The 15,729-nt window shown below is 35.7% G+C and overlaps 1 protein-coding gene across 1 annotated transcript in view; it reads left to right on the top strand.

The window, feature by feature from the left end:
- PKHD1L1 (polycystic kidney and hepatic disease 1 (autosomal recessive)-like 1) overlaps positions 1–15,729 on the top strand; it is a 121,894-nt gene that overhangs the window by 83,446 nt on the left and 22,719 nt on the right. The window contains exons 52-61 of the mRNA XM_015566133.1: positions 549–637; positions 976–1,124; positions 3,152–3,281; positions 4,009–4,127; positions 6,177–6,306; positions 7,771–7,944; positions 11,046–11,149; positions 12,264–12,393; positions 13,144–13,265; positions 15,146–15,236. Of these exons, the coding sequence (XP_015421619.1) occupies positions 549–637; positions 976–1,124; positions 3,152–3,281; positions 4,009–4,127; positions 6,177–6,306; positions 7,771–7,944; positions 11,046–11,149; positions 12,264–12,393; positions 13,144–13,265; positions 15,146–15,236 (1,238 nt within the window). The remainder of the gene's footprint in view (positions 1–548; positions 638–975; positions 1,125–3,151; positions 3,282–4,008; positions 4,128–6,176; positions 6,307–7,770; positions 7,945–11,045; positions 11,150–12,263; positions 12,394–13,143; positions 13,266–15,145; positions 15,237–15,729) is intronic.

Here is a 15,729-nt window from a genome sequence, read left to right on the forward strand (position 1 = left end):
TGTTGCCCCCCCCCCCCCCCGACACAAAAAAACAAATCCTCGTGGGTCACAAAGCACTTCCACACTCATTGCTTCCCTTGAGCCTGACAATGACGCTGATGAGAAAATGGAAAAACCTTACAGTAATTATGTGGAATCTCAGACTGGCAGAATGTTAGATCTGAATTACTAGACAGACCAATTCCCTTATTATATAGGTGAAGTCCAGTGACCTTAAGTGAATTACCTGAGATCACAGAACTCTTTGGTGACACATCCTGAGCAGCAAAATTCGTGTATCACAATAAGGAGTTAGTGGGAGAAAAAGTAATTCAGATTGTGGTGGAAAGGAAGTTTTGTTCAATGGAGAAAAAAATTATATAGGCAGTTATGTGTGTTGAGTATGTTACTAATTTCACATATTAGCTTGTCTACTTAGTGAAGTTATAAACTATTTAATTTGCATTCTAGCATCCTCAAATCATCTGGTATAGTGCCACACCCTCAGGAGATGGTCATTAGATAACAGAGAGATAATATTTAATGGACTGCTTTTCTTTTGTTTTCAGCTTGTGGTCAAATGATTCTTTTTGGCAATCATCCCGGGAAAATAATTATACCATACCTCACCCAGGAGCAAATGTGGTTATCCCTGAAGGTAAATACAGAAAGAAGTTAAATGCTTGTGTTTGCAACTTTGGGATAGGTGGCACACAATAGTTAGCACTCCTCCTCTATAAAGCACACCTCAGGAAAGAGCAAATGTGGCGATGGATTCTGTTATCGTGTCCTGGATAACAGATGCCTTCTGGGTTTCATGTGAACTTAAACCTGAGGATTAAGAATATAGATTTTCTGGGGAGACAAGAACCTGTCATTGTGTGGGGAAAGGGTTGCTCACTTCAAAACCAAGACTCGCTAAGAAAGCTGCCAACGTTTTGTCTATAGGCTATAATCTTGGGATTATATTTCTTATATTAAAGTCTTGTTTTATAGGAACATGGGTTGTAGCAGACATAGATATCCCACCACTGGAAAGGCTCATTATTTGGGGGGTTCTGGAACTGGAAGATAAATATAATGTGGAAGCTGCAGAGTCTTCTTACAGAAAAGTTGTTTTGAATGCTACCTACATATCACTGCAGGTAAGAGTAAAGGTCTTATCATTTATTAACCAAATTCTAAAATGTTGGAGGTTTACTGAAAAATTATAAGAAAGCATATTCAATAGGTTAAAACAAAAACAAAGACACACCTGGCTCCTACCCTTGAAGTCTAGTATATTTCACTCTCCTTTATATTGTGGACTAAGTATTCCTTACAGAGTGATTATCGTGCTGTTTTTAGTGTAAGGTTTGCTCATTTCCAGTCCTACAAAAATAGTTGTGTTATCATAAGGTACAGTTAAATTCACAGCTTGATCCAACCAACAGAGGATCCCCAGGAGTCCTGGGAAAAATTAAAAGATTTTAAGCCTTTTCAAAGAATTTATATGCATATATGCATAATCTATCAACACAGACAATAGGGCAGTGAAGGACTGGGGGCGGGGTGCAAGGTGGAGGGGGTTAATGGGGGAAAATAGGGGACATATATAATACTTTCAACAATAAAGATACATTTTTTAAAAATAAAGAAAACAAACAGTATTTCCTAAAATGACTGAATGTAGGTGGAATTATGAAAACAGAATCAGATTAATAAAATATTTCAGTAGTTTAGAACAATCACTTCATTCTCAGAAACCTCAGATGGTCTTGATCATGTAACCATTTAACCCAGGGGTGGGAATGTCTGGCCCCAGCCCATACAAGGCCCATGAAATCATTTGGTCTGGCCCTGCCAAAGCATTAGGAGTGAGTTAATTAAATGTTTGACCAAATATAACAGGCTACTTTTTAAGTTAATAATTTTGTATGGCCCACCAATGGTGTTATAAATATCCAAGTGGCCCTTGGCAGAATAAAGGTTCCCCACCCCTAGAATCAGTCTAATTTTTCTGTCTTTTATTATTATTATATATTTTAAAAAATATTTTTATTGATTTCAGAGAGGAAGGGAGAGGGAGAAATAGAAACATCAATGATGAGAAAGAATCATTGATCAGCTGCCTCCTGCATGCCCCACTCTGGGGATCGAGCCTGTAACCTATGCATGTGCCCTGACCAGGAATCAAACCGTGGCCTCCTGGTTTATAGTTCGATGCTCAACCACTGAGCCATGCCAGCCAGGCAGTCTTTTATTATTATTCATATTCTCCTGAATTCTCTTAATTAAAAGTATATTAAAAGAATGACCTAACAAAAAAGCTATTAACACCATCTATAATAATAAAAGTGTAATATGCTAATTAGACTGGACAGCCAAACAACCTTCTGGTCGTCCTTCTGGATGACCTTCCAGACGAAGCAAGGGCTGTGAGGGCCAAGGCAGCCTCCGTGGCTGCGAGGGCTGAGCCCCTTGCACAAATTCCGTGCATCGGGCCTCTAGTTAAAAAATAAAAGTGTATAGTAGATTTTCTTTGGTACAACTGAGCTTTTAATATTTTAAAGGTGTGATATTTTAGTTACATGTGTGAGTTTTGAGGCAAATTAAAGCTACAGTTGAATCCTTGCCTCACTGTTTAATAGTTGGGTAACCTTGGGAAAGTTTTTCGACTACTTTTAGCATCAGTTTTCTTACCTATAAAGTGTGAATAATACCAATTCATGGGTTTAGTGTAAAGGTTAAGTGGTACAATATAGGTAAAGCCTTACACATTATGCCTGACACAGAATCAGCAAGCATTAGTAATAGCTTTTATTACTAACAATGACGGCTCATAAATGGCACAGCTTGGATTAAGTAGAGGGATGTATTCTATATAGGCCATATTATTTTACAACCCAGTGGGATCTGTTCAAACTGCAGTAGTTTAGGTCTTAAAAGGTTCCAGTTTTAGGTCCAGTTCTGAAAGAAAATAGATATTGAACTTGACCTTGGGAAATTAAATTGCCTATCCCATAGTGTGTAGATTAAGTTGAGGTCACTTCCAGTTATAATACTGCTCTTTGGATAACAGAATTTATTCATTTTCACTAGACAAGGCTTCCAGTCTTCCCAATTCCTTTTTTAGGGGAGGAATTTTTTCTGCTCAGTTTTTAAGTATTGACAATTTTCTGCTTCACTGCAGGGAGGTAGATTAATTGGTGGCTGGGAAGATAACCCTTTTAAAGGAGAATTACAGATTGTTCTCAGAGGAAATCATTCTACTCCAGAGTGGGCTTTTCCAGAAGGACCAAATCAAGGATCAAAGGTCTTAGGTATGTGTTTCCAGACACTAAAAGTATCATGCATATCAGTTTTAAGAATGTAATTTAAAATATTATTATTAGTTCATGATTGTATGGTTCAGAAGCTTTTACAAATATTTATTCATAGTAAAGGATTATAAAAGTGCCAGAGATTTTTAAATATTAAGTCATGTTACATTAAATTAGATATAGATGTGTATATTTTAAACCAAAATATAATTCATGATAAAACTAACATTAACCAATCTCCCCACATGCCCATTATACATCTCCAATCTGGCTTTCTTCATAATCTTTCTTTTCTAGAAGCATTAATTCTTTTCATATTTTAGTGCTTTTCTTCCTAAATGTTATGGATGTTTTTCCAGATCAATACTTGCAGATAACACCCTTTCCTTTTATAGCATATTGCACCATGGAATTAGTATATTACAGTTTATCCCATCCTTCTATTGAAATACAATTTCATTAATTCTAGTTTCCTCATATTTTCAAATATTGATGAACTAAGCATCTTCATTCATATAGTCTTGTGTACTGGCCTCAATGTCTATTCACTTCTGTCCCTAGAAGTGAATCAAAGTGTCAGAGCCCTGAGCAGATGACCCCAATTGGTGTCATCCATTCTAAAATGTTCAGCCGCTCATTAGGATATGTCGAGAACAGTTTCATTTTATTTCGGCACCTAACTCAGTGCGGTGCGGTGAGTAAGTAGCAGTGTGCTTTTCTCCTGCAGGGGTGTTTGGTGAGCTGGAACTTCATGGACTTCCACGTTCCATATATAGAACTAAACTCTCAGAAACCGCAGAGGCGGGTTCCAGGGTCCTGTCTCTGACGGATGCTGTGGATTGGCAGGTAGAGGACACACTATGTGGTGGAAAGTGAACACACACAGTGGGTCAACGTAAAAAAGGTTTCTTCTTCATTCTCATGGACATTAATTTCTCACATGATTAGCCAGTTGAGAAATGTGTATTTTGCAATTAGCTTGCACTCCAAATGCTGACCTGATAGCAGGCATTTAAAAATTGTGGCGTCAAAGGTCCTTCAGAACATGTAAAGAACATGTATATATTAGTTATGAAAAGGAAATGTGAAAGTTTTGGGGGAAAAGTATTTGTTTACTACAAATTCTTGCAAAACAGAAACAAGAAATTGTTTTAAGTACATTTTATTGTTATCTTAGTTCTCTCTTCTAATTTATTTATTTTACATGTTAACCATTGGGAAAGAAAACAAATCCTGATGCCCAATGATATTCAAATAATGCCTGTGTTAAATGCAATTTTGGCAAAATGAGTGGTGGCAATTCCATCTCTACTATACCCATAAGTGTGCAGAGGCCATCGACTCACGTGTTTTACAAATACTCTTTTTAATGCTGAAAGGTCAGGGAAATGGATTGACTCCTTTTCCAAGCTCTCAGATCTCAGCCAGTTCCCTTCTACTGAGTCACAGAGCAAAGAAAGGCTTCGTCTGAGTAAATCAAAACAAATCATCAATGGGGTTGGCTCTCTTAATGTAGTTTAAAATTGGTAAATAGAAAGAAGATTTATTGGGAGGTACTGTAATCTGTGTACAATAGGTTCTTATTTGTGATAGTTGAGTTGTGATTATTTTTTAGATGGCACTTAAATGATTTCAATATCCCTATTAATTCTCTAATTAATATTTTTTATTATTTACCCAATTAATATGTTTTACATATTAATTATCTAATTAATATCTAACCAAGTGTCAGACATTTTCTGGACAAAGGATTCAGTGGTGAAGAAATTGGTCAGACTATAGTGGACATTATGCTGGGGTGGGAGAAACAGACATGAAATTAACACATACATGTGTTAATTTCAGACTATGATTCACACGATGAAGGAAATAAAACAGGTATTGTGAGACAGACTACCTTAGTAGAGGGTGGCAAATAACATTAAATAGGGTGGCCAGAGAAAGCGTCTGTCAAGGGTAAGATGGGGTTCAAGACATGCTACTCAAAAATATTAAATTCAAGACATGCTGTCCCAAAACCTTAAATATTTTAAGATGAAGGAATTTGAGAAACAGCCTGTGCTGGAAGGACTTTCTACTTTCCCCAGAAACAGATCATAAACCTTCATATGTGAGGTGCCCGCCCTGTACCCAGAGGAAAAGACCATCCTTATCTCTGGAAACAAAGGGACACAAAGAAGAATTGGAATGAACCTTGCTAGTTCTCCCAGTTTATTGCACTGAACTCGTACCCTGTCACATTTTCCCACTACTGTCCCTTGTCATGAAACCTAGCATAGAAACACTCAGGGATAACAATTTCTTCAGATCTTCACCCTTATGAAGGCTCCCGTGTCCCATAAAACTTAGGTTAAATAAATTTAGATGCTTTTCTCTTGTTAACCTGGCTTTTGCTACAGGGGTCCCCTACAGGTACATTTGAGCAGATATTTGGATGACAAGAAGGAGCTCGTTACATACAAATACAGATTCTAAGACTTGGTCTTCTTGCTCTTTAAGATTTATCTTCCTCCTACCGTTCAGGAATTCAAATGATAGTTAACTAAGTTTTAAAATCCTTGGAAAAATTTTTTAAGCCTTAAAGAGTATTGTTCTCATCAGCTTTTTAATAAAAATATGATTGATTGATTGATTTAATTTTTTAAATGTATAGCCTGATTTTATTAAATGACTGAATTAAATGTAAGAAAATTCTAAGATAATTCAAAATTTAGAATTCATAATATCAAAGAGAAGCATATTTATTTTAGACATCTAAGTATATAGGGGTTTTTTTTCTGTGACAATACCCTGATTCTAATCAGATATAAATAAATTAGAATTTTGAGTAGTTATTAAGAAATATAAATCTATTTTTAAAATTGTTCTTGTATTTGGCACTTGATTTTTCCTAAGGAGGGAGAAGAGATTGTGATAACAACCACGAGTTATGATATCCACCAGACAGAAACCAGAAGCATCGTGAAAATCCTGCATGGTCACAAAATTCTCATTCTCAATGATCCCCTGTCCTACACTCACCTTGGTAAGTGGTTGTTCTTTAACCAAATAGATATGTAATTAAAATGTCTTAAAGTCGTCACATTTTAGTGCTTCCCTCTGTAATTACAATTATTACATGAAACATCTCAATTATTTTAGAAGAGCATTTCACTCAGACTGGTCCCCAAGGGGTGCTACTGTTTACATGCTGGCTAGGAAGAGTCCCTGCTGTAGCCATTCTTTTGTTTAGCAAACATACAGCCAAGATCTACTGCATTGCATTCTCTCCTTCTGTGGGGTAAGGTGTCACTTTCTGTTTAAGCAGGCTTCTAGGTGACTCTTAGGCACACTAACATTTGAAAACCCTTGATCTGAGAGCATCTTTGTCCCGATTGGTTTCATTGACACATTCCTCAGTTGAAACTGCATTTAAACAAACTACAGCCAAATGGTAAACCACAATTCTCCAGGAAAGAAGGAATTCCTCAGAATCAACTGAAGACCAAATCTCAGCCTGTAGGGTCAGGGCCTTCCCAGGACCCACCCTTCCCCCATTTGACCTGCTGCCTTCCTCAGAATCCCAGGATGCGGAAGCAGACAGAAGGATGTCGGAAAACCACTTAGATGCTCTGGTGCTCATGAGAATTCCAGCTGTAAGGCTGTGTGAGAGGCTGTGGATATGTGACCTGCGTGAAAAAGAAACTTAAGCGAACATTTTAAAGCAGTATTTTAATAGAAGCATATATGTCTATCATTCTGTATCACATATTTTCTTCTAAATCAAAAAGAAAAGTTTTCGTTGGAGAACATTTTAATCGTAAAACAAAAAGTTTTGGAAGTTTGACATTATATAGTCTTTGAGTTTTTCCTTTAAACTACCAAACATTTCTCTCTGTTTGAAATGTACCTGCCTCTCTTAAAGTTTTGACTAACATTTCCAGAAATGTAGAATGGAATTTAGGTTATGTTTTCTAGATCATTAAGATGCAAGTGTACACACTGTGTTTGCTATGCTACTAGTATTTACAAAGAATTGTGATTGATACAAAAGATGCCCAGGAAATATGCCCAGGAACAAACCAAGGTTTGTGGTCAGGAGAGGTAATATCGATGTATTGCTGATTCTCCACACAGCCTTGGGCAAATTCTTTTACTTCTCTACCTCACTTCCTCATCTATTAGAATTTCAAGCAGCTTCTCAACTTGCCTTACAACAGTGTATATGTGTATAAAGTGATTGCAAACTTCCTATGAAGCAATAACTTCATTGCTGATTATAATAATCTTTTTATATAAAAGAAATACTTTTGATTACATTTTGTTTTATTAAAAAGCTATCATAATTTCAGTCTGCCATCTATGTGTGTTAAGTATAAAATGTTAATCAATTTACGCAGTTGTGTTAACTTTTGGCATATTTGAAGGCTATGTAGCCTATGAACAGCAAATAAACGAATGAAGATGGGAATTTCTCAGCATTAGTAATAACCTAGCTGTCCTGTTGCAGGTGAAAGATACCAAGTTCCTGGAACAGGTCAGAGCTACACATTAGCAGCTGATGTTGGGATACTGAGCAGGAACATCAAAATACTTGGTGAAGACTACCCAGGTTGGTTCCAAGAATCATTTGGTGCACGTGTCCTGATCAGCTCATTCACTGAAAATATGATGACTTTTAAAGGTTGGTACAAATTCAGGTTCTTTTCCTAGATGAAATATAGGCTATTCTTTTCTATGTGTAGTCAGATCTTCAGTAATTCTCACGTCTTTATAGGATCTCCTGTGCTAAGAAACAACATTCAACTGAGTATGTTTTAAAGATCTTACTAGCCTTATCTAATAAATCATGCATCAGGCAGCATCCAGTATAGCAGGCCAAATGGAGATCTGAAGAGCTTACACAAGGAAAGATTTTATAGGCAGAAGGGAACAGGAACAAGGAAGTTATACTCAGTAAAAAAGCAAATTGGTTAGTGCAAGGCCTTCATATAAGCATAACCAATGGACACAGATACTAGTGCGGTGAGGGCATGTGCCAGGAGGTGGGGGAGACCAGGGAGAGGTCAGTGGAGGTAGAAGGAGATATATGTACTACTATTTGTAATACTTTAAACAATAAATAAATAAAGGTTACTTTCCCTGTAGGGGATGGCAAGGGTTTATCAGGCACATTATCCCTGATGCTGATTGGGCCATTCCTGATTCACTGTTTTAAGATTCCATTTCTGGAAGAGCCAGAATTGTAGTTAAGTTAAATTTCAGTTTGGTGTTGCGTGACTTAGCATCAGTGACTCTGCTTTGGGCCTGGTGTCTTGTTTTTGATACGTGGAAAAATAAAGCTTTGAGTGGGATTATATAGCCCTTCCCATACCAAATCCCCAACATTATTCCACTTATTTTACTTCAGACAGTAAGAATTATCAAATTGTTAATTATCAAATTAACAATGACCTTAGATAATAGCTTGTCCCTCCTTCCTTCCTTCCTTCCTTCCTTCCTTCCTTCCTTCCTTCCTTCCTTCCTTCCTTCCTTTTTCCCTTCTCTTCCCTATCTTTCCCATCCCTTCCTTTTCTTCCCTTTCCTCCTTCCTTTGTGCTCTCTTTATTCAAATCAGGATCTAAATAAGATCCATGTTGCAATTGGCTATGAATCTTAAACGTCTCTGATTCATTTCTTTTTCCTTGCATTTTATTGATAAGAGGAAATGGGTCACTTGTCCTATAGCATTTCCAACATTCTGGGATTTAGGGATTGCATTCCTAGAATTTAAGTTGTTTTTGTCTCACTTATATTTTCTATGCATGTGTAGGTTAGAACTAGAAAATTGATCAGATACAGATTCAGTTTTTATGCAAGAACTCTTCATAGTTGATGGTATAATTTTTCATTAGTAGGCACATCATGTGTAACTGTTTCTCCTTTTGAGATATTAGCAGCCATTTATGATCATTGCCTGGATTAAACTACTGAGGTTTAAAATGGTGATATTTTAATTATACTGGTCCCTCCTCATTTATAATCTAGAATACCTCTATAAAGAGAAGCTCCTCCAAACAATTATTTGACTACCTTGAGGGACAGTTTATAAAGGAAATGTAAGAAAAATGCTTGATTCTTTCCCCTTGTTAACTCCAAAGGTGACAAGTTTTTATTTGTTTTGTTTGTTTTTTTCAATATGGATATTTTTTCTTTATTAATTAAGGTATTACATATGTGTCCTTATCTCCCCTCCCTCCTGACCCCCCGACTCATGCCCTCACCCCTCTGGTGTCGGTGTCCATTGGTTAGCCTTAAATGCATGCATACAAGTCCTTTGGTTGATCTCTCCTCCTTACCCCCACCCTCCCCTTCCTTCCCTCTGAGGTTTGATGGTCTGATCGATGCTTCTCTGTCTCTGGATCTGTTTTTGTTCATCAGTTTATGTTGTTCATTATATTCCACAAATGAGTGAGATCAGGTGATATTTATCTTTCTCTGACTGGCTTATTTAGCTGTTTTGGTTTTTATTAGTGACATGATACAAGATTTCAGGCATTGGGCTAAGCATTTGCACATATTACCTCATTTAATACCCATTGTACTATGGCATAAATATTGCCCCCCTTTTAATTTTTTTATTTTGCAATTACAGGTGTACAGCGCAGTACAGGCATTTGTATAACTTACTAAGTGATTCACCTAAGAAGTCTAGTACTCACCTGACATCGTACATAGCTATTACAATGTTGTCTCTCTTTTCAAGATAAAGATAAAGACCTAGATGATTAGAGGGGTAAATTGCTGCAGTAATCCATGTCTGTCTCACTTAAAGTCCCAAGATGGGCCCTATTCCCATGACAGCCTTTCCTTGCTCCTATTGTTTTGTGATGTAAATAAAGAAAACACAGCAATGGCTTTGTAGACCCACATGGTCCGTGATCACCATTTCTTCTCTGTCTTTATTATATTAATCTTATGTTCCCCACTCTACCGGTTTTTCCCTTCTAGTGCAAAATAACTCCTCTCTAATGCATTTTATTAAATACCAGTTTTGAAGCAAGGACTGTATTTTACTGGTTTCTTACCAGCCATGGATCTCCGTACCTCAGTTTTCTTCCAGAAAAGATAGGAGTAATAAAAGTTCCTCACTCATAGGATGTTGTATGAGCATTAAACCACCCACTGCCAGCCGTTAGTACAGCTTTGGCACAGAGCAATCCCTCATGGACTGTTTTTGCTGTTGTTACTAATCTGTGAAATTGGCTTTTGTCAGCTCAGTGGTACTTACAATAAACTGATGAGCAGATAGTTGGCAGTGCATAGTCTAGAGAGGTTATGTAAAGATGATGCCCGTAAAGGCTCTTTAGAACATCAAAATGGAAATGTCACGTGAATTATATCTCATGCCTTATGTCATGTACTCTCAACAGAGACAATATCACCACCAAGGGGTGAAGTTGGTCCTTGAGGGATAAAAATACCCTTAGTTATCGCAATGGTTTGTAGTCCCCCAAAGGGCCACCATACATTAACAGATACATAATATATCTGTGTTATTAAAACTTCATGGGGAGGGGAAGCTATTAGGAAAAAATGCCTAAGAAGGCTCTGGGGGGTAGTGAAAAAAAAAAGTTCAGAAATACTGCCTCATTTAGATTAAAGGAGCAATGAAAAACTAATGAGATTTCCATGAAAGAGTTGAAAACAAGTTTGTAATGGGAAAAATTACAGCTTTTGTAGATTTTTAAAAATGTTTTATATTTTTTTCAAGAAAAAATGAATTTAACTGCCCCCTTCCCACAGGAAATGCAAGGATAAGTGATGTGGAATTTTATCACAGCGGCCAGGAAGGCTTCAGGGACAGCACGGACCCACGGTATGCTGTCACGTTTCTTAACCTAGGACAGGTTTGTACTTTATGTTGAATTTTTGCATATATCCAAAGTAAAACATTTTGATTTGATTTTCATTTATCTTTACTAAATAGACATAGCTTATGATTACTAAGACTATGATATAATATAATACAACTTTCTTAGATGTATTCCCCATTAACTGTTTTAGACTCATGGTAGCATTTTATTCCACCCATTTCATGCATTTATTTAGGGTAAGATAAATAAAAATAGAAAAAGGAGCAGAGAAGGTGAAAGGATTATTTGACTTTCATTTATCGTTACTAAATAGACATAGCTTATGATTACTAAGACTATGATATAATATAATACAACTTTCTTAGATGTATTCCCCATTAACTGTTTTAGACTCATGGTAGCATTTCATTCCACCCATTTCAAGCATTTATTTAGGGTAAGATAAATAAAAATAGAAAAAGGAACAGAGAAGGTGAAAGGATTGACCATCTATAATAGTACCTAACACCTTCACTTTATTTTGAAATAACCAAACATATTTCCAGTTTCTATTAAACAAAGTGAATATTGCTTAAATTTTTCAAATGAAAAATACCTATGTCTGTATATCCATGTCTCTGTCAAAGTGGGAAAATAAATATTCTGTGAGGGCTGGTGATTTAAGGAAAATGAGAGCTTATTTCTTATGGAAATAAAAAGTAATCTTGTAGGTTTGAAATTGAAACCCCTAACCTACTCATTGACTGGTTCCAATAGACAGTTGAGTCATAACCTCTTGCTTAGAATGTCAAATTTTGAAGAAAAAGAAAATCCCTGTTAATCATATAGTAAACTATTTTGAAAAAATAAATTTTAGTACCTTAGCATTTTATAGGTAATGATAGAAATATAAATGCATAGCAAAGTGAGAATTTTTTACCTGCATTTAAAATAAGCATACTTTATTTTTTGCTTTATTTAATCATAATATATGTGGACATTTCCCAGGATTAAAAGACCTGCTGGGAAATCATCTCTTTTTATGGAATATAAATTAAGTATTTTATTTATCAAGGTGTGTTTCCTGAAAATCACCTACTTCGAATTTTTCCTTTAAATATATTTTCATTTTTTTTTTAAATATTCACTGAATCCTAATGTTTTGTAGATTCTAGATCGTGGCTCATCTTACATTCGAGGCTGTGCTTTTCACCATGGCTTTTCCCCAGCGATCGGTGTGTTTGGGACAGGTGGACTGGACATAGATGATAACATCATTCACTTTACAGTGGGGGAAGGTAAGAGAATAAAATTCTGGTCCAAGTAACTTATCTTTCTGAGACAGTCTTGTCTTTAAGCTCTAGGGCCATGCTGTCCAGCTGATCTTTCTTCGAGAATGGAAATGGTTGATATCTGTGCTAATATGGTAATTTCTAAAGCACATGTGGCCATTGAGCACTTGAAATATGACTAATGTGACTGAGGAACTGGATTTTTAATTTTAATTATACTTAATTTAATCATACTTAACTTTACATGTAAGTAGTCACAGGTGGCTATGGATACCATGGTGGATAGTAGAGCTCAAGAAGAATTACTTACCAAACCCCAATCTTATGAGAGTTATCTAATACCAATAGTTTAAATTACTATGACTTTTAAAATACTCCTCAGATGTCAATCAAAAAGCTTATTCACTAGTAAAGGTTATTTAATAAAAATTATATTTGATTTTAGGGGGTTATTCTTTCTTGAATGTCATTAAAGAATATAATACAAACTTTCAAAAAATGTGCATAATTATTAATGTGTTTGTTAAATCCTGAGGTGGAACCTGTGAACCCACATATTTAACAAGCACCCAGAAGATCCTAATTCAGGTAGTCTATTAAAGAGGTGGAGTTTCACTATCAGAGTTCAGAGGGTTCAATTTTAAAATCTAAGGGAGTCAATTATCAGGCTTAAACTAGAAAACTAATTTTCCCCATTGACATCCCCCATAATACTTTTTACAAATTTACATGTATTGGGGGGATTTTTTTTTCCAGGCATAAGAATATGGGGGGATGCCAACAGAGTCCGAGGAAACTTGGTTGCACTTTCGGTTTGGCCAGGCACCTATCAGAACAGAAAAGATTTAAGTTCAACTCTCTGGCATGCAGCAATTGAGGTAATGCAAACAAACTTATAATTATACACAGTTATAACTTCTTTATTGAGGATTATAATTTCTGTAGAAATTATAAATCTCAAAATATTATTGAAAACTCTTTCTTCCTTAAAGATTGGTGAATTAGTAAAATGAACTAATTGAAGGACTGAATGAACTTTCTCAAAAGATAATGTGAGCTCCAACAGCCATTGGATTTTTCTTTGTGTTGATGCTCACTGGTTTAAATAGTTCTCTTATTTATTGCTTCTCTAACATTAATTATTGCTCTCAGGTTACAGTACAGGGTCTCTGTGCTGCTAACTGACTGAGTGCCTTGCACAGATCACTACTTGACTCTGGATTTAGTTTCCTTCCAAATGGAAAATTATAATAACAGCCTTAGAATCTCTGCAACCCTTTTCTCATCTATGGTTTTTTTTATTCTATATGCAAGGTTATTTACTCTAATCTAACATTACTATTGGACCCTACTTGATTCCCATGAAATTTCTTCCATTACTATCGGTCTTTATTTAGATGCAGAATGATATTGTAAATTAAAATAGTACAGAGAAAGGACCTAGAGGAAATATGGCTTCCTCTTGTTTTTATTTTAGTCACCTATGCCATAGGAACAAAAAAGAATTACAAATAGCTCTCTTTGAAAGATGGGATAAGGATTGGGCTTTGATTTTGTGCAACTATTAATATCACCTTACAGTAAAATGTGAAACCTGGAACTTAGTATATATTTATGAGGTAATGTTCTCTTTCATCTATTTATAAGTGTTTGAATGTAATAAAATGTTAATTCCTATTCTTTAAAGTTATCTGTATCTTTTTAAATAAAAGGTACTTACTTACTTTTATGAATACCATTTGACTATTTTATCATAATCTTTAAAAATAGGGTGTTTAGTGTGCTTTAAATAATCAAAGTTTTAAATGTTTTGCTGACACTGTAGATAAGAACTAGACCTTCTGTACTTTGTACTTTTCATTTTCTACCACTTTGACTTGACTCATAAAATTGCTTAGTCATTACTTAATACTCATGCTACCCAGTTTTTTAGTATAGCAGATTTTATTTAAAGTATTGAACGCCTCTATTGAATCTTATAGTCCATTGTAATTGCCTTGGTTTTCTTGTTTTAAATAAATCAAATTGGTAACAGAATATAACCAAAAAGAGTGACAAAGTATTTGTAACCTTGCTATAATACTGTAATTTAGTCTATCTTATAAATATTGAACCACATCCAGTGGATTTTGTGACTGAAATAAAAAAATAATTCCTTTAATGCATTTTCCTAAGAAGTCTAAGGTATAAAAATATAATAAATAATCTCTTTAATGTACTTTTCTGAGAAGTCTGGTGATGGTTTTACACTAAGAACCTAAGGTAGCAGTTCTCAACCTGTGGGTCGCGACCCCTTTGGGGATCGAACGACCCTTTCACAGGGGTCGCCTAAGACCATCAGAAAACACATATTGAATATATAATTACATATTGTTTTTGTGATTAATCACTATGCTTTAATTACGTTCAATTTGTAACAATGAAAATTCATCCTGAATATCAGATATTTACATTACGATTCATAACAGTAGCAAAGTTACAGTTATGAAGTAGCAATGAAAATAATTTTATGGTTGGGGGTCACCACAACATGAGGAACTGTATTAAAGGGTTGCGGCATTAGGAAGGTTGAGAACCACTGACCTAAGGTAATATCAGTACTTCATTTGTAATATAAGTTTGAATGGAGTGAATACTGAATTAAATTTTCCTCCTGTAAGTGTAGTCATAATTAGACATCCTGTGTGTTGCCTACTGGCTCTCACGGCCTAATTGTGGAAGAGCCTGACCCAAAGCATTTTCTTTGTCATTATACTAGATAAATAGAGGGACCAATACAGTCTTACAGAATAACGTTGTGGCTGGATTTGGAAGGGCGGGATACCGCATTGACGGGGAACCTTGCTCAAGTAAGTCTTTTGACAGAGAGTCACTAAAACTAGGAAATAATTTGTCCCAATTCGTTAAAAAATCACAATTGTTGTCAGTTCAACATGTGATATATCCTCTCCCTGGGCACTGAAAGGACTCAACAAGGCAAATTATTGCAAGATACTCTTGGGTCTAAAGGAAAAATGGATAGGCTTTTAAAGACAACTATTTTCCATGTTTATGATCCCAAACCTCTAACAGCAATTTCAGTTCCTGATTTGGCTGGTATTGGAACAGTGAGTACCTCCTCCCACTTTCATAAAACGAAATGTAGAGATAGATGCTATAGGGGTGTGTCACTATTCCATGCTTCTGCTTTATAAAGGGATAAATGCTCACTGTTTATGTGTTAAAATCTGCAAGCACGAAAGGCAAAGGACATGAACACACAGTTCTCAGATATATTCCCATCAGATGAGCAAAAGTCAAGAACTAACTGAACAATTGCTCTGTGAGCAAGGCTGTAGGGAA

This window comes from Myotis davidii, unplaced genomic scaffold (genome assembly GCF_000327345.1).
Source record: "Myotis davidii unplaced genomic scaffold, ASM32734v1 scaffold1012, whole genome shotgun sequence".
NCBI classification, from domain to species: Eukaryota; Metazoa; Chordata; class Mammalia; order Chiroptera; family Vespertilionidae; genus Myotis; species Myotis davidii.